Source organism: Carcharhinus amblyrhynchos, chromosome 24, assembly GCF_965287045.1.
Source record: "Carcharhinus amblyrhynchos chromosome 24, sCarAmb.v2.hapA, whole genome shotgun sequence".
Taxonomy (NCBI): Eukaryota; Metazoa; Chordata; class Chondrichthyes; order Carcharhiniformes; family Carcharhinidae; genus Carcharhinus; species Carcharhinus amblyrhynchos.
In genome coordinates, this window is record NC_137347.1 from 37,080,525 (window position 1) to 37,099,406 (window position 18,882).

An 18,882-nucleotide genomic window follows, 5' to 3' on the forward strand; every position below is an offset into this window, starting at 1 on the left:
GACAACAGCAGGCTAAACAGCAGAGGCTTGTAAAAGATAATGGGGTGTAAAACTGAATATAAACAAGTAACTACAAAGGGATAAATGATGGGCGGCACGGTGGTACAATGGAGTTAGCATGGTGGCACAATAGTTAGCACTGTTGCCTCACAGCACCAGGCATCCCGGTTCAATTCCAGCCTTGGGTGACAGTGTGGAGATTGCAAATTCTCCCTGTGTCTGTGTGGGATCTCTCCGAGTACGCCAGTTTCATCCTACAGTCCAAAGATGTGCAGTTAGTTGGCTTAGTCATGCTAAATTGTGTATTGTTGGTGCAGACTTAATGGGCCAAATGACCTCCCTGTGCACTGTAGGGATAAAAATAGGTAGACTAAACATTAAATCTACACAGCCTTTTGAAACTTCATGGGGTATGAAAAGCTTCCGCAACAGACAAGCTACAGAATGGCTTGTCTAGTGAGAGGATTTTAGGATGGACAGGCTGCAGCAGTGCTGTGCAATGTGCCGGGTTTGTTAAACCAGAAAGAAAGCAGGCTTCAAGACTACACAGACACATCGTGATCACTATCCCGGGTACCCCTGATCTGGCCCCTCTCATCCCAGCAGGAGCCTCCCAACTCCCAGCAACCCTTGAAGGACACCCAATGTCATCTTGTCAGCAGCTGCACCTTGGCACTAAATGCACTGTAGAACCCACCACTTTCCTCCCTCTTGGAGTCCATTGCACCTGGTTCTCTTTTTAAGGACCCATATTAATTGGCACCCAATTGTCATCCTGCTGGAGGGCGGAAAGATTCCGTGAGGCTAGGAAATCTGACATTAATCTTGCTAATGAGATGACAAAGTATTCAAATTAATTAAAATCAAGTTCTTGCCTTTCTGGAAGGGCCCTAGAAGATCATGCATCTCCCATTTTAGGCCTCTGGTTGATAGGTTTTTGATAGGCAAGGGGATTAAGGGTTATGGGGAGAGGGCGGGAATGTGGAACTGAGACAGATCAGCCATGATCTTATTGAATGGCAGGGCAGGCTTGAGGGGCTAGATGGCCTACTCCTGCTCCTATTTCTTATGTTCTTATGTTCTTTCGTCCATAACAGGGATTTGGGCCAGGGGCTAACAGGGCTGGAAAATCAACCCCAAATTTAACATGCAGTGCACAGGACTAAGATAAGTTAAGAATTAATGTGGAATCTCTTCAAAGGCCAGAGCTTATTGGGACTAATTGGATTTTTATCAACCAACCAGCACATGCGCAATAGGCCAACTAGGCTCCTTCTGTGCTGTAAGATTATGGGCAGGATTTTATGGCCTCGTTCATCGCGAAACCGTAAAGTCCCGCCCAGTCAACGAATCTTTCCGCGGTCCACTCCTCACCTGCTCCGATTCCCATAGCAGGTGGGGTGGTAAAATTCCGCCCTATAACTTGTTGCTGTACAAAGCACAGAACTGGTTTAAACAAGAAAAACATTGAATAACAGACAACGATATAATCAAAGCTAGGGGGAAATCTTAGCATCATGCCCTGCTGGTCGATGGTGGGACGAGCCAGTAAGATTGCACGAGGGCCAAGAAATCAGGTTCATGCCCAACTCTCTCGCGATCTTCACAGCACCAGGTATCCGGCAATGTCAGCCTCATGCACATTTCCTGTGCAAGGCTGAGTTAATTATTTAAACCAAATTTAAATATAATTTAAATTAAATTAGTGAGCCTAGGACTCAATCGTTCGGGCTCACTTGCCTTTGTGGCCCCTCCAGGAGAGGTTCTCTCCAACAAGGAAAAAAGCTGGGCTCCAAAAATGGGGACGAATCGTGAAGGCCCATCAGTAGAACTAGTGGCAATTGAGGCCCCCCGGGGAGGTAAGGGGCAAGAGGTGGTGCCCCCTTGGGCAGTGCCAGGCTGGTACTGCCAGCCTGGCACCCTGGCCCTGCCCACCAGGCAGCAGTTAGCGCTGAAGGAGTGAGACCTGACAGAATAGGGCCTTCTGAGGGAGGGGTCTCCTGGTGGCAGGTCGGAAGGAGGAGGATCACTGTGCAGTCTGCAGTTTTAATCGGTGGGGAAGGGAGGGGTGGCCCCACTGTCACTCTGCAGGCCATTGGTAGTGAAGGGAGGGGGGGGCCACTGTCGCCACTGTGCAGGGCGTTGGTGGGGGAGGAGGACCTCACTACCAGTTTGCAGGGCACTGATGGAGGAGGGAGGCGGGCCTGGCTGTCATTCTGTAGGCAATTGATGAGGGGGGGGGTGATCAGCCGGGGTGCCAGGTGTGGGGGCGATATTTCATGATCAGTTGCAGCCCCCATGATAGCATGTGCAATGGCACCCTCTGCTGTCAGAGACTGGCTGGTATTTAAGCCCTGCACTCTTCTCCTACAGGGGAGGAACTGTTTACTTCATTTTTTAATGCACAATTTGAACTTATTGTTCTGTTTTCCCACCTATCCTTGGAAGTTTTTTTGATACAATCACCCCTTAAGACTGTTTTTTGAACCAGAGACACAGTAATAACAAACAGTAATTGTTGATATGGAAACACTCTCTAAGGGTTATAATCGTAGATAATATTGAGTTGCAACTCATCGAAACAATTGCTAAATTCATTATGAAACACCAAGGCCCGTTTTAGGGGAAAACAAATAACCGTAAACTCAATAGGAATGCAGTCAAGAAGGTCCCACAATATGTGGAAAAATTGTTTTTGTGATTAAAATCCTGATTAGTGTTCACCGTATAATGTGAGACATTACATTAAGAAACAGACTATTATTGCTGATACCTTCTCTGTGTTGCCTTGCTTTCCCATTTCTGAATGGCATGGAATTAAACATAGAGAATTTGTAAATTTAACAACAAATGCATTTGCTGGCAAAGTAACATTTAATTATCTTGGCTGTGCTGAAAAACTATCAACCATTGAGTTGTGTGAATCAAATGTCCCAATTATTTCTTAAGAAGGAAAACTGAAGTGGGAAAGTGATTGGATACGTTTGCAAAACAAAATCAGCAGGCTACCAGGTATAAGGGATGTTTGGAGATGAAGTGGCAAGCTGTGTGTAGTACTTTGTTCCAGTAATTAGTAGGCAAAAACATTTATTAACTGTAGTAAACTATGCAGATAGAAGTTCACAGTTCACAGGACCACTCTAAGGCAAAAGTCCACACTAGCATTTATTCCCCCTTGGTTGAGCTGGTCAGATGACCTTCCAAAAGGGGCCAGCTACTACAACTCTCTCTCTCCAAGTCTCTTAATACACGGCATGATAGTAAATTATACAGATCCTCATGAATAATAAATGACTTTAATCAGAAACACAGGGCGCATTCTTCTGACATCGTCCTGACCAACTTTGGCAAGGTGAGACGGTAAGATCAGTTTTTCACCTCCCCCAATTATATTGCCACAGTTTTGTACGTAAGGGCACAAAGTTGATTTAAATATTTACATGTCAAAAACAAGTCCCAGACGCTATCACCTGTTTATCACCTCAATGGCTGAGGTTCTCCCTGGCGGAATCACGTATGGTCCTCACCAAAAGGGGACCAGGCAATGATGGCCTCGCCAGTGAGATCGTTGGCCACTGAAGTCCTGGGTGGTTGGGGGTAAGGCCAGGCAGAACCCATGTGGCTCCCTGGCCCTGCCCACCTGGCACTCTGGCAGTGCCCACTGGTTACCCTGGCACTGCCCACTCTCTGCCAGGGACAGTGCCAAGGGGGGAACCAGAGTTGAGGTAGATCCAGAGAGGGGTGGAGCTATGACAAGGGAAAACAAGGGGGGAGGTCCGTAGGGGTCAGAGTGAAGGAGAAACTCTGCTGGAGTGGAAGGGAAGGGGGGACTCTGCCAAGTTGGGAGGGAGGTAAATTCTGCCAGGGTGGAATGGAAGGTAACACTGCCAGGGAGGTGATTGCGGGTAGGGGAATTCTGCTGGAAATGGTGATCAGGGAGGGAGGGAACTCTGCTGAGGGGAGGTGACTGGCTGTGGGGTGTGATGAAGTCCCTGCAGGGCAGGTTCCTATATCCATGTGGTGGCTCCCCATGTCCATGGAGCGGGATCCCTATGTCACACACATGACATACATGTGGGGGAGATTCCCAATGTCCATGCTGGATGGGTCCTGATGTCCATGGAGGCCGGGGATCTCCCAATATACTGGGAGATTGGGGTGCCTGCACAATGGCGATCCTACAGATCAGCAGCTGGCTTCCCCAGTTAGTTCAGGCTCCACTCACCCCCTAGTAGAATCGCATCCTGGCACTTTCTTTGCGTTGAATGCCATTGGAATGCATTGTCAAACTCAGTCAGGGAAACTCCCATTTTCCTGCTTGTTCAGCACTTAGAATTTATTTGGTAAAATTCCGCCTCTAATCCCTGATTGCTTCTGCTTCCTTGAAGGGTGAGCTGGCATCCTCTGTTGAATCATGATTTCATAGAATCCTACAGTGCAGAAAGAGGCCCTTCGGCCCATCGAGTCTGCAGTGAACACAATCCCAACCAGGCCCTAGCCCCATATCCCCGTATCCCTACATACTTTACCCACTAATCCCTCTAAGCTACGCATCCCTGGACACTAAGGGGCAATTTCTTAGCATGGCCAATCAACCTAACCCGCACATCTTTGGACTGTGGGAGGTAACCGGAGTACCCGGAGGAAACCCACGCAGACACGAGGATAATGTGCAAACTCCACATAGACAGTGACCCGAGCCGGGAATCGAACCCAGGACCCTGAAGCTGTAAAGCAGCAGTGCTAACCACTGTGCTACCGTGCCACCCTCTTCTGTTTACACCGTCTTCCCTCTACCCTCCCTGCCAAACTTGGAAATATCAAGCTTAACCTGGTCCTTAGACAAGACCCATCAGCAACTCTGCTGAATAAATACCAGTGGTCAACTGCAGGGTGGTGCTGTAAGCTGAAAGGAATCAAGCTACTTTTGTTTCCAAGGATGATGTTGGATGTTCCTTTAATCTGGCTTTGAAAGACTGGGCCATGCTCTTGGTGACCTGATAGAAGTCTACAAGATTATGAGGGGCATGGACAGAGTGGATAGTCAGAAGCTTTTTCCCAGAGTGGAAGAGTCAATTACTAGGCTGCACAGGTTTAAGGTGCGAGGTTCAAGATTTAAAGGAGATGTACAAGACAGATTTTTTGACACAAAGGGTGGTGGGAGCCTAGAACTTGCTGCCAGGGGAGGTAGTGGAAGCGGATACACTAGTGACTTTTAAGGGGCGTCTTGACAAATACATGAATAGGATGCAAATAGAGGGATATGGTCCCCAGAAGGGTAGAGAGTTTTAGTTAAGTCAGGCAAGATGGTTGGTGCAGGCTTGGAGAGCTGAAGGGCCTGTTCCTGTGCTGTGATATTCTTTGTTCTTTGAGCCCATTGGAAGAGGGATGGTAAGGTGCTTCTCGCTGATGGCATGTGTAGTCGTAGATGTATCTCATGTACTTCCATCCATTTAGAGCAGGCATCAACTGATAACAGGAACACTGTGCCAAAAAGATAGTACCACATAGTCCATGGCTACTCACATCCATGGTCGATCAGGCCATTCCAAAGGGTGTAAAGGCACTGCAGCAGGACACACCCAGATGGTACTGTGTAACTCTACAAGGAGCAGTTCTCTTCCTTGTATAGGGATGATTTTGATTTGCTTTGATTTATTATTGTCATATATATATTAGTATACAGTAAAAAGTATTGTTTCATGCATGCTACAGACAATGCATACCATTCATAGGGAAGGAAAGAAGAGGGTGCAGAATGGAGTGTTAGTCATAGTTAGGGTGTAGAGAAAAATCAACTTAGCGCGAGTAGGTCCCTTCAAAAGTCTGATGGCAGCAGGGAAGAAGCTGTTCTTCAGTTGGTTGGTATGTAACCTCAGACTTTTGTACCCTTTTCCCGACGGAAGAATGTGGAAGAGTGTATGTCTGGAATGCGTGGGGTCCTTAGTTATGTTGGCTGCTTTTTCAAGGCAGAGGGAAGTATAGACAGAGTCAACGGATGGGAGACTGGTTTGCGTGATGGACTGGCTTCATTCACGACCCTTTGGAGTTTCTTCAGTCTTGGGCGGAGCCGGAGCCATACTGTAGAAAGATAGAAAAAAGGGCTACTGTAAGACTGGCAGACTCTGCTAGGGTTTTTGTTTAATCAACATAGATGTAGGATTCACTTTAAATCAATGGGGAGCAAGTTTGCTAGTAATTGTAATGAGGTGTTTTATATATTTTATAGTTTTAAAGGTACATGTAATTAGTCCATACATATATATTTCTATACATTTTTAGAAATTAAACAACAAAATTTTGGTGCGCAATTACAGAGTGCCCCTTTGATGCCAAACTTATGTTAGATACATTCCTTTAAAGCACCCAACTGTTGGAATCACAAAGCCACCTGATATCCATCAGCAGCTGTGTGCTGCTTAGCAGATAGTCACTCAGAAGCCTTTCAGCTAACATTGCCCACTGAGGTATGTGTCTGCACTGAGGGAAGATACAGACGATGGATGTGACGTCTCTTTGGTGTATTTCTTGGAGCTCTCCTGAGATGCTTTTGATAGCTGCAAGTGGGCTGAGACTCCAGATGGGCTGACCTCCTCAGATGGTGATCCTGCAACATAAGGGACATGGTTCAGTAAATGGGAAGGACAGGGTCTGGGCAACTTCCAGTTCACTTAAGATAGGTCACCTGAATGAAGGTGCAGTGGATCTTAACTTCCCTGGCACAGGCCTATTGCACTGTCGGCGCAGGAATGCTCCTGACCCTTCCCTGTGATCTCCATCATCCTTTCCTCATAGGAGATGAGGAGTCATATCAGGCATCCCCTGGTCATCTTCTCCCTTTCTGGGCTATCTTCTTCTGCGGGGACAGAAAAAGGACACTGTGAGCCAGACACCTGGAGAGTGGGTGGTCTACAGTAAGCTATATGCAGATATCACACCTAGGCAGGGATTGTGATGGTGTACCAGGGGTTTTCTGAAGAAGACGCTGGGAGGTTGAGTGTTGGGCAATTGGGTGTTGGGAGGCTGTGAGGTGGCAGTGAGTAAATGAATTCCAGGGGTGATAGATGGGACAGATGCCAGGAGGAGACAGGTGAGAACCCACCCTTGCAGTTCATAGGAGGTTGTTCATTTTGGTTTGGTTGAACTCCTGTCCATCTTGTCATGCTGCTGACACTGGCTACAGTTGCCACCTTCTCCCAGGCAGGATTGGTCATGTTACTTTGAGATCTCCAACCAACACAGGGGTAAGGGATGCCCTACCTCTCCTTCACCACATCCAGAAGGGAATATCCTCCAATGGAGGATATCCTCAATGTGAAGTTGAAGTCTGTTCGCTGGTCATTCAAATTTTTGCTGCAAATAAACCTGTTTGGACTTTAAACTGGTGTTGTGGGATTTCTTTCTGTTTTACCCCAGTCCAATGCCCGCACCTCCACATCATAATTGCATCAAGACATCCTTATTCCTGTACTCAAATCCTTGCGCTATGTAGGCCAACATACAATCTGCCTTTTTTTATTGCCTGCTGCACCTGCATGCTTACCTTCAGTGACTAGTGTATGAGGGCACGCAGGTCTCATTGCACATTTCCCTCTCCTAATTTATGGCCATTGAGAAAGTAATTTGCCTTCCCCTTTTTGCCACTCAAGTGGATAACCTCACATTTATCCAAATTATAGTGTATCTGCCATTCATTTGCCCATTCACTCAACTTGTCCAAACCACACTGAAGCATCTCTGCGTTTGCCTCATCCTCCTACCCAACTTTATGTCATCTGCAAATTTGGAAACATTACATTTAGTTCCCTCATATAAATCATTAAAATATAGCTGAGGTCCCAGCACCGATCTCAGTGGTACCCCACTAGTAACTGCCTACCATTTGGAAAAAGACCCGTTTATTGCTGTCTGCCAACCAGTTTTCTATCCATCGCAATATACTACCCCAATCCCAAGTACTTTAATTTTACATATTAATCTCTTATGTAGAACTTAGTCGAAAGCCTTCTGAAAATCCAAATGTACCACATCCACTAGCTCCCCCTCAGCAACTCTACTAGTTACATCTTTGAAGAATTACAGCAGATTTGTCAAGAATGATTTTCCTTTAATAAATCCATGCTCACTCTGTCCAAAACTGCCAGTTTTCCAAATATTTTGCTGTAAAATCTTTGACAACGGATTCTAGAATTTTTTCCACTACCGACATGAGGTTTACTGGTTTATAATTCCACTTCTCTCCACTTCCCTTTTTAAATAGTGGGGTTATATTAGCTACCCTCCAATTTGTAGGACTTGTTCCAGAATCTATGGAATCTTTGAAGGTGACCACTACTACATTTGCTATCTCTCAGGCCATTTCCTTAAATATTCTGGAATGTAGATTATCAGGCCCCGGGGATTTATTGGCCTTTTATCCTATCAGTTTTTCCAACACCATTTCTCTAATACTGATCTCCTTTGATTCCTCCCTCTCACTAAATCCTGTGTCCCCCAACAATTCTAGTAACTTACTTGTGTCGTCCTTTGTGAAGAAAGGACCAATGTATGTATTCAGTTGATCAGCTATTTCTTTGTTCCCCATTATAAATTTCCCTGTTTTTGATTACCTTTGTCTTTGCCAATCTTTTTCACCTCACCTACCTGTAGAAACTTTTACAGTCAGTTGTTACGTTCCCTGCAAGCTTACTCTCATACTGTATATTCCCCTTCTTAATCAGTCCCTTGGTCCTCCTTTGCTAAAATCTAAACTGCTCCCAATCCTCAGGTCTGTTGTTTCTCTTTGCCAATCTGCATGCTTCTCGCTTGGTTTTAATACAGTCACTTATCTTCCTTGTAAGCATGGTTTGGCCACATTTCCAGTTTTGCTTTTATGCCAGACAGGAATAAACAATTGTTGCAGTTCACCCGTGAGCTCCTTGAATGTTTGCCTTTGCCTATCCACCGCCATCCTTTTATATAACATTTTCCAATCTGTCATATCCTTGTAGCTTCCTTTATTAAAATTCAGGACACTAGTTTCAGAATCAACTACGTCACTCTTGATGAAAAATTCTATCACGTTATGGTCTCTCACCTTAAGGAATCTTGCACAACTAGATTGCCAATTATTCCTTTCTCAGTACACAACATCCAGTCTATAATGCTTGCTCTCTGGTTGGTTCCTCAACATATTCGTCCAGAAAACCATCCTGTATACACTCCAGGAATTCCTCCTCTGATTTGATTTGCCCAATCTATATGCAGATTAAAATCACCCATAACTACATGTCCTTTATCACATGAATATCTAATGCATATCTAATGTATTGTTTAATATCATTCTCAACATCACTACAATTTAGGGGTCTATATACAACCCCTTATAATGTTCTTTACCTCTTGGTATTTCTTAGCTCTACCATTTATCCCCCACTGGCTTCTCTTACCTATTGGGCTTCCATTCTGTTATCCAGTTTTACTTTGCTGCTGTTAGTTCTGGGCAATAAAATGCTGTCTTCTAGGCTGAATTCCACTTTCATGCTGGTTTCTTGCCTTTAGTGTAATATTTGTCTTCTAGTGAGACAGTATTCTCTGCTGAATCCCATATGAAAAAAAGCAAAATGGGAAATAGTACGGATCTGAACCGGTCTTGTACACTTTAATATGGCACACCAGCTAAACAGGTAGAAATAACACTGGTCCAAACTGTTTTTTCCTTTATGCTCCTCCTTGGGACAACACACTCCGTTCCTTCTGAATTCCATCATATTCTAGATTCTGCTCCCATTCTATTGAATAATCAATGCTTTGTCTGCTTCCTGTTGCTGTCGACTCTGTTTTGCTACACTCACTATATAGAACTCTATCCATTGGCTGTATCCTCAAGCTTCTGTTGGCTCCTAATCTGGTACACCTCTCAGCCCAGCTATCTCATCTGCATTAATAACATGGATTCACCATTCAAGCCTTCCCAGTTTTCCAGTCTTCACTGCGCTTTTTCCTTTGGGTTTTAATGCTACGGTTCTTTCTCCCACTGCTGGTAATATATGGAGTCCACTGTTGATACTACTACACACTTCAGCTGCACACTAGGACAACCACTACTGGCTTGTGGTGAATGCCACATCCCTCCTCAGCCCTCTAATTCATTGGACAATCTTGAACTGCATGTATGCCCTTTGAACTTGTCACCTAAGCTTGAAGCCCTTCTACTTCTCAACATCCAGCTCTACCTCACTACCACCTCAACCCTTATATATCTGAACTGTCAGACTGCTTGTCCACTATCCACTACTAATGGGCAGAAATTTCCTCCAAATAATATTGGGAAAGCTGATGCCATTTTCTTCACTCCTTGCCTCAAATTCTGTTCCCAAACCACTAACTCTATTATTCCCTCTGACAACAGTCTGAGGCTGAACCAGAGCACAATTTTTAGCCTTATATGGGAGTGATTATGGAGGGGTGAAAATCAGCCAGCAGACCAGCACTATTCCACCTGCCAGTCATTTTCTAGATGATTGGTATCGAGATTCTCGCCTGCAAGCTGTGGGTAACTAGTAAAGGGCATAAAATGGTCACATCAGGCTTACTGTTAAAATAAGCTGACCTTCTGAGCTCCCAAGGCTGTAAGGACTAGGCGAGTTGCTTGGAGTCTGGTCCTCTAGGGAGGATGTGAGGCCCTCATCTGTCATAGCTGTGGTCAAGGGCTGCCCTACAATGAAGGGCCAGCTGTTAATTCCAATTTTAAATTGAAAAATTTTAAAAGGTAGAAACAGGACACGTCAAAGAGAACAAGTTCTCCCCCCTTTTCACTGTAATCTCTTCCACCATGCAACTAATGCATCGCATGGCATGGTCGCACAGTAGGCAGCGCTGCTGCCTCACAACGCCAGGCATCCGTGTTCGATTCCAGCATTGGGTGACTGTCTGTCTGGAGTTTACACTTTCGCCCCATGTCTGCGTGTGTTTCCTCTGAGTGCTCCAGATTCTTTCCACAGTCTAAAGATGTCCAGGTTAGGTGGATTGGCCATGATAAATTGCCCCTTCGTGTCCAAAGATGTGTAAGTTCATGCACAGGTTATGGGGATAGGTAGTGGGTGGGGGGCAGGGGAATGGATGCTCTTTTGGAAAGCTGGTGCATATGCAATGGGCCAAATGGCCTCCTTCTGCACTGTAGGGATTCTATGGAAACATCAGCACTCCCCTAATTCTGTCTTCTTCAGCATCCTCAATTTTAATCATTCCCCCATTGGCTGCCATCCTTCAGCTGCCTGAAACTTGAGCCATGGAATTACCCTCCCTAGATCTCTCTGCCTTTCTACCTCACTTTTCGGCTTCAAGACATTGCCTAAATACACCCCTTTGACCATGTTTTTGGTGAAGTGCCCTAATATTTCCTTGAGTGGCTCGGGTTTTGTTTTATAATTTCCTTGTGAATCATCTTGGTATGTTTAAAGGTAACATTAAAGGAGTTGTTGAATTCCTTCAGGCCTTCATCTCAACAACTATGGGTGGCACGGAGGCACAGTTGCTGCCTCACAGTGCCAGGGACCTGGGTTCAATTCCTCAGGTGACGTTCTCCTCATGTCTGTGTAGGTTTCCTCCGGGTTCTCCAGTCTCCTCCCACAGTCCAAAGATGTGCAGGTTAGGTTGATTAGCCATGCTAAATTGTCCCTTAGTGTCGGGGGATTAGGAGGGTTACAGGGATAGGATAGGTTACATGGGTTGGATTGTTGTTGGTGTAGGCTTGATGGGCCAAATGGCCTCCTCCTGCACTGTAGATTCTATAATCCTACAAACTACGTTTGAACCTGGATACTGTTTTTTTCATATTCCAAACTGACTCCATCCCATCATATGGCCCCTTATCTCTTATCTCATCTGCTTCCTGTCATTCAGCCATGTCATTTTCTTCCTTCATCTCAATGCAAACCATCCCTACTCCTCTGCCTTTCCACTCTACTGCCACTGTCCCAGGCTTGAATATCCCTTCAATAAACCTAGTTACCCTTGTACCTAGCTTGCCATTCTCTGTCAACAAGGTAATGCTGTTGTTTGGTTTTGATCAACATCTCAACTGTATCAACCTTTCTTGCCAACTTCTCTGCCCAGCTTGCCTGCCTGAGATTAACCTAATTAATCTAACCCACCATTGTTCTCTTGGGCTCAACAATCACTATCCCTCTCTGCATTTCCCTCAAGAATGCCTATTCCCACACAAGTAAGATCCTCGCCAGCTATAACTTTGAGCTGGGTGGCATTGACTGAAAATCGGCTCATTGGTGCTAACACCATGCTGATTACTGAAGCCTCCCTCCCTGGCTGTATGTTCCACCAATGGCCTTGCCCAAACAGTTGGTCTAGCACTGTTTCATTATGATTAAGTCACACTTTCCACAAGTCCTACTCATATTCCTCAGGCACTTTTTCTGCTTTCAACACCTCACATTGCTCCATCTCTCATTTCTCCCTAAAAATATTCAATATCTACAACTCCCCTAAATTCCAATCTGAGTTTCTCTTTAAAATATAATCACCCCATATTTTCTTACGCCTTTGCACTGAATAGTTCTGTACCCTTAATGATTCAAAAATTCATCTCTATTCACCTTTCCTTCTGTTAACTCCTAAATCTCTCTCTCCATAAACATTCCTTTCTATGTTCATGCCATCACCTCAGCCATGCCATCACCCATAGTTGCGCTTCTCACTTAATCATTGACAAGGTCATCTTCAACTACTTAATTGTACCCCTCAATATCCACAGCCCCTCAGAAATTCCCCTGGAAAAAAAGTACAACTCCATTGCTACTTCAAAGAGCCTAATTGCCTATAGCTGTTTAGTCTCCTTCCTCAATAAACTTAGGAGCCTATAAAATTCAACTCATCCAAAATTCACATATTGTATCTTTTCTTATATCATTTAACCCTGTGCTTACAGACCTATATTTGCTCTTGGTCTCACATAATGTACTTAAAATTCTCATCTTTCTATTCAAGCCCCTTCATGCCTCCCTCATCTCTATAATTTTCCACAACCCTAAATAGCAACTTTCTCAAACTTTCTGATTTGTTGACTTACTGCACATTACTCCCACCCCCAACCCTGTCCGCAATTGAAGACCATGCCTTCAGTTGTTGGGCCCCAAAATCTGGCATTTAATCCCTAAAGCTTTTTTTAAAATCTTCATCTCCTTTAAAACTCATTCTGATCAGACTTTTGGTTACTACTTGTAATTGCTCATTGTTGGGTTCAGCGTCCTTTTTTTTCCAATTTTTTGAAGTGTCTGGAGATTTTTTTCGTGCAAAAGATGAAAATTGAAAACATTAACCTACACAAACACATGAATGGGCCTACTTTATATTAAGCTGACTTTTCTCTACACCTTAGCTATGATTATAACACTACATTTTGCACCCTCTCCTTTCCCTCTCCCCCATATACTCCATAAACAGTATGTTTTGTCTGGGTAGTGCACAAGAAATAATACTTTTCACTGTATCCCAATACATCTTTTCCCAAAGATAGAGCAGTCTAAAACTAGACGGCATAGGTTTAAGGTGAGAGGGAAGAGATATGACAGTGTCCAGAGAGGCAATTAAAGGGTGATGAGTGCCTAGAACAAGCTGCCAGAGGTAGTAGCAGAGGCGAGTACAATTTTGTCTTTTAAAAAGTGTTTCGACAGTTACACGGGTAAGATGGGTATAGAGGGATATGGGCCAAATGTGGACAGTTGGAATTAGTTTAGAGGTTTTTAAAAAAAGGTGGCATAGACTGAAGGGCACATTTCCATGCTGTAAATTTCTGTGACTCTATATGACAATAATAAATCAAATACATGGTGAGACTACACAGTGGTGTTATATTGTATGCCATTTCAGCTGCAATTTTAAAATTTGAGCTTTTTAAAGCTACTCCCTATCTCTATAACCTCTTATATCCAGTTCTCGCCCTGCAGAATCTCTCGACTTCTTAGCATCCCTCGACTTTAATTGCTATGCCACTTTTGGTCATGCCTTCCAAATTCTAAGACTGAGCTCTGAGATTCCCCCCATAAAACTCAACACCTCTTCCTCAAAAAATCTCCCTATTAACCCAGTAATTCCGAGTATCTCCTCCTACGGCTCGACATCTGGTTCAGGAGTTTGGGAGATGACCGTTATCACCATCCGGGGAGCTTTTGAAAGTTGTTGTTGTAAATTGCTGGCTTTTCACAGCAGTAAAAAAAAATGAAAACTGTAAGTGAAAACAGAATTTTTATTTGAAAAGTATTGATATATATCCTGTATGTTTCTAAAAAAAAATTAAATCCTCTCAGGTGTCTGAAACATCATAACACCGCGCCCGCCGTTGTCAGTGTCGTCATCAGAAGGCGCTGCCCGGTCGTTGCCTGAGTAACGGCGCCATGGCGTTTCGGCGGCTCTGTGAGCGGGTACGGGCCTCCTTCAGCCGGGGGGTTTTGTGCCCATTGCAGAGCCGCACTTTGGCCAGCTCAGCAGCGGCACGGGGTCGGTGCGAAGCTCTGGTTTACCACAAACACGGGGAGCCGCTCCGCGTGATCCAGTAAGGGATTTGACAAAGGGTCATCTGGACTCGAAATCTCAGCTCCTTTTCTCTCCTTACAGCTGCTATCAGACCCGCTGAAATTTTGCAGCGTTTTCTCTTCAGATTCCAGTAAGGGAGACTTAATTCTGAGGCACAAGCTAGGATCACAGTAATTCTGCTGGGGAAAGAACCTAGTCATGACTCCAACCTGGTGTTGTGAGACTTCTTACTGAAAGAACCTAGGCCAGGCCTCACTGGCCAGCACATTAGTTTATTTATTACTTATTAGTTTTACAAGTAGGCTCACTTTACCACTGCAAAGAAATTACTGTGAAAATCCCCTTGTTGCCACACTCTGGTGCCTGTTTGGGTACACTGAAGAAGAATTTAGCGTGGCCAGTGCAGCTAAGCAGCATGTCTTTCAGACTGTGGGAGGAAACCAGAGAACCTGGAGGAAACCCACACAGACATGGGGAGAATGTGCAGACTCTGAACGGACAGTGAAGCAAGCTGGGAGTCGAACCTGGGTCCCAGGCACTGTGAGGCAGCAGTGCTAACCACTGTGCTGTCTAGAATGATTACAAGTGCATGATGCCAGTGACAGCTGGCACCCATTGAACTGGAAAGACAGGTGCACTGATAGAGTGGTTAGATCACTGAAGAAGTAACATCGAGTTCAAATCACATCCTGGTAGCTTGAGTGGGAAATTATGATGTTGTCAGATTGTCCCAAAAGCCTGTTGATACTAATGCCCTTTAGGGAAGGAAACTCGCTATTCTGACTTGATCTATCCGAAAGGCAGCACTATCCCCACCCCTGTAGTACTGCACTAACATGTCAAGCTTGATTATGTGCTCAAATCCTGATTATGGGTTTAAACCCACATTTTTTGCTCACAGTTACAAGGTTAAATTTCACAGTATAAAATGTTCATCAATTGGTTGATGGGATGCTCCATTTCTAAATTTGATGGATCAAGGCCAAATTCAATCATACATATGTAGTAACCTGTTTGATAATATGTAGTATTGAGGAAACAGGGGTTAGGAAAGTGGGCTAAGAAGTGACAGATGGAATGCAACGTGGAAAAGTGTGAGGATATGCACTTTGGAAGAAGGAATGGAGGCATCGACTACTTTCTAACTGGGAAAATGCTTAGGAAATCAGAAACACAAAGGTACTTATGAATCATTGTTCAAGATTCTCTTAAAGTTAATGTGCAGGTTCAGCCGGCTGTTAGGAAGGCAAATATAATGTTAGAATGCAGCTTGAGAGGTCTAGAATACAAGAGCAAGGGTGTACTTCTGAGGCTGTATAAGGCTCTAGTCAGACTCCATTTGGAGTACTGTGAGCAGCTTTGGGTCCCATATCTAAGGAAGGATGTGCTGGCCTTGGAAAGGGTTCAGAGAAGGTTCACAAGAATGATCCCTGGAATGAAGAGCTTGTTGTATCAGGAATGTTGGAGTTTAGAAGGAATGTGGGAGTAGGAATCTTATTGAAACTTACAGGATACTACGAGGCCTGGATAGAATGGATATGGAGAGGATGTTTCCACTAGTAGTCAAAACTAGACCCAGACGGTACAACCTCAGGTAAAAGGGACAATCTTTTAAAATAGAGATGAGAAAGAACTTCTTCAGCCAGAGAGTGGTGAATCTCTGGAACTCTTTTCCACAGAAGGTTGTGGAGACCAGGTCATTGAGTGTCTTTAAGACAGTGTTAGATAGGTTATTGATTAATAAGGGGATTGGGGTTTTGGGGAAAAGGCAGGAGAATGGGGATGAGAAAAATATCAGCCATGATTGAATGGCGGAGCAAGCTTGATGGGTCGAGTGGCGTAATTCTGTTCCATGGTCTTACGCAACATTCCAATTCACAGCAGCATCATTAATGTGCTGGAAGAACAAAATAACATGCTTCAAATGTCAGTTGTATTTAATAATGTAAAATTGATTCCACAATTTCACTTTGATCTCTAAATGATACAACCAAATCATTCAGCATTGCCATACCCACCACAAAATAGTGTAAAAATCTGATGGTGACACTGCCTATTTTGAGAGATAGTAACATAACTTTGGACAAAAATATATCATTTGGTAATCAAACAGACAGACATGTATTGCTAGTACCAAACGTACATTTGAGACATTTAAAGAGTATTACATGCTGAGCAATTTACTTTTTACCTCCACCAGAGATTTGGAATATTGAGGTCATATCTGTCCATTACAGGATGAAGCGAGAGATACATTATCACTGCCTGGAGTATCTGTGACTGCTGTTTACATTAAACGGATCTCTGCTTCCAACTAGCTCTCACGTAGCTGTTGCAACAGAGACAATTGCTTGATTATTCAGATGCCTACACTTTTTGCATTTACCTTCAGAGCTGAATAAAAACAGGGCAAGTTGACTCTAATGCTTTAGGGAAAATCTGTGGAGTGGTTGATTTTTAACAATTAAAGTAGTAGAAATTGCAGTTTCCCTCATGAGCATCCAAGGTGCTCATAAATGTTATTCTATTTTTACATTCTTCTATGCTGAATGGTTAGAGGTTGATTCTAATTCTGCTAATATTATACTTGTTTGTATTCTGCAGCACAAATGTAAGGGAAATAGTCATGTGTAGAACCTTGATATTTCCCTCCCCCAACCAGAAGAGGCCTTATATTATTGCTCTAAACGTGTGATTCCATATTCTTGGGCAAATTAAGAAATAGTAAGAAAACCCAGCAGAGAGAACATTTTGATTCAGTATGATGGACAACCCATCTGAGAAAAGAATACAGAAACCAATCATGTTGCTAAGCTGCATATTGTACAGTATAACAGACATAAATGTTTCTTCTAACATTGTAATTTAGTCTTTATATAATCTGACTCTGGTTCAGACTTTGTTTCATGGTTTGTGCATAGCATGTTATAGAACCATTGAGTGGTTATAGCACAGAATGAGGCCATTCAGCTCATTGTGCCTATGGCAGCTTTATGTAAGAACAACTGCCCTTGTCCCTGTAGCCCTGCAAATGTTTTCTCTTCCTGTCCAATTTTCTGTTGAAACCCATGATTGAATCTGCCTTTTAGGTAGAGCATTTCAGATCTTAACCATTTGCTGTCTAAACAAAGTTTTTCCTCATGCCACCACTGGTTCTTTTGCCAGTCAACTTATATTGTGGGTCCTGTGGTTTCTTCACCCTTGCACTAAAGGGAGCAAGTTCTCCCTCTCTAAATCCCTCACAATTCTGGACATCTCCCAAATCTACTCTTAATCTTCTCTGAGAAGAAGTCTCAGCTTTTCCAATCCATCCAAGTAATTCAAGGTCTTCATCCACGTAACAATATCATGATTTTTTCTACATCTTCTCTGATATCTTTATATCCTTCTTAATGTGTGGTGCACAGAACTGGATCCAAAGTTCCATTTGAGGCCAAGCCAGTGTTTAATACAAGTGTAGTATAACTTCCTTTTGTACTCCAATTGGACAGGAAGAGAAAAAATTTGCAGGGCTACAGGGACAAGGGCAGTTGTTCTTACGTAAAGATGCCATAGGTACAATGTACAAAGCTGAGGATCCTGTATTCTATATTAACAGCTTTTATAATCGGCCTTGCCATCTTCAATGATTTGCACGTATACACAGGTTCCTTTACTCTTTATTCCTTTAAATTATAGGGTCTATCTCTTCCACAGATATTTTTTTCTGTGCAGTAAATTTAACATATGTACATGTTTTGTCCGCATTTGTTTCAGCGACTGCTGCTCAACCACACAAATAACAGTATCTGAAACAAAAGCTTAAAAACTTGATTCATTGAATGGGAATGCATTAAACATTTGAAAGCAATATACAGGACAGCTTTATAATTTTTGATGCCCATCAGGCAAGATGGCAGTGGGAATAATTCCTGTTTTGGACATCCGTTGTTGACTGTAGTGCTAAATCAGATATAGCTCATTTATGTGCAGAATAAAGCTCTCAGCACTCTGCTTTAAAAACATACACGTAAGGCAACCTCAGAAGGTTTGACGGAAACAGTACTTGGCTCCCATCAGCCTGGTCTGCCCCACCACCACTCCATCATGCCACCTGTAAATACCTATTTCAGGAAAAATTAAATAATGAAGTCTATTGCTTCCTCTTGGGGAAAAAAGAACTTTGTTTCGTGAAATCTCATACTGTAATACATATTTAAATTTCCAAAAATGTAATCTATTAAGAGACTCTTTAATCCAAGATTATTGAATATATAGGTTATGAAGGTCATATAACATGTTCAACAATAATTGAGTGATGTCAGTCAGTTTATTGATCAGGCAAGTCAAAACAGAAAATGCTGGAAAATCTCA

General features: G+C 43.5%; 1 protein-coding gene across 5 annotated transcripts in view; it reads left to right on the forward strand.

The window, feature by feature from the left end:
- Positions 1-3,259: 3,259 nt before the first annotated feature.
- The window catches only part of mecr (mitochondrial trans-2-enoyl-CoA reductase), a 52,622-nt gene continuing 36,999 nt past the window's right edge, over positions 3,260-18,882 (forward strand). For 2 of the 5 annotated variants that reach the window (XM_080211473.1, XM_080211471.1), the window contains exon 1: positions 14,374-14,548. In XM_080211473.1, the coding sequence (XP_080067599.1) occupies positions 14,391-14,548 (158 nt within the window). In that variant the 5' untranslated portion in view covers positions 14,374-14,390. Of the gene's footprint in view, positions 3,353-14,373; positions 14,549-14,584; positions 14,660-14,705; positions 15,709-18,882 lie in introns of those variants that run through there. The other 3 variants (XM_080211474.1, XM_080211475.1, XM_080211472.1) reach the window with 3 other exon arrangements.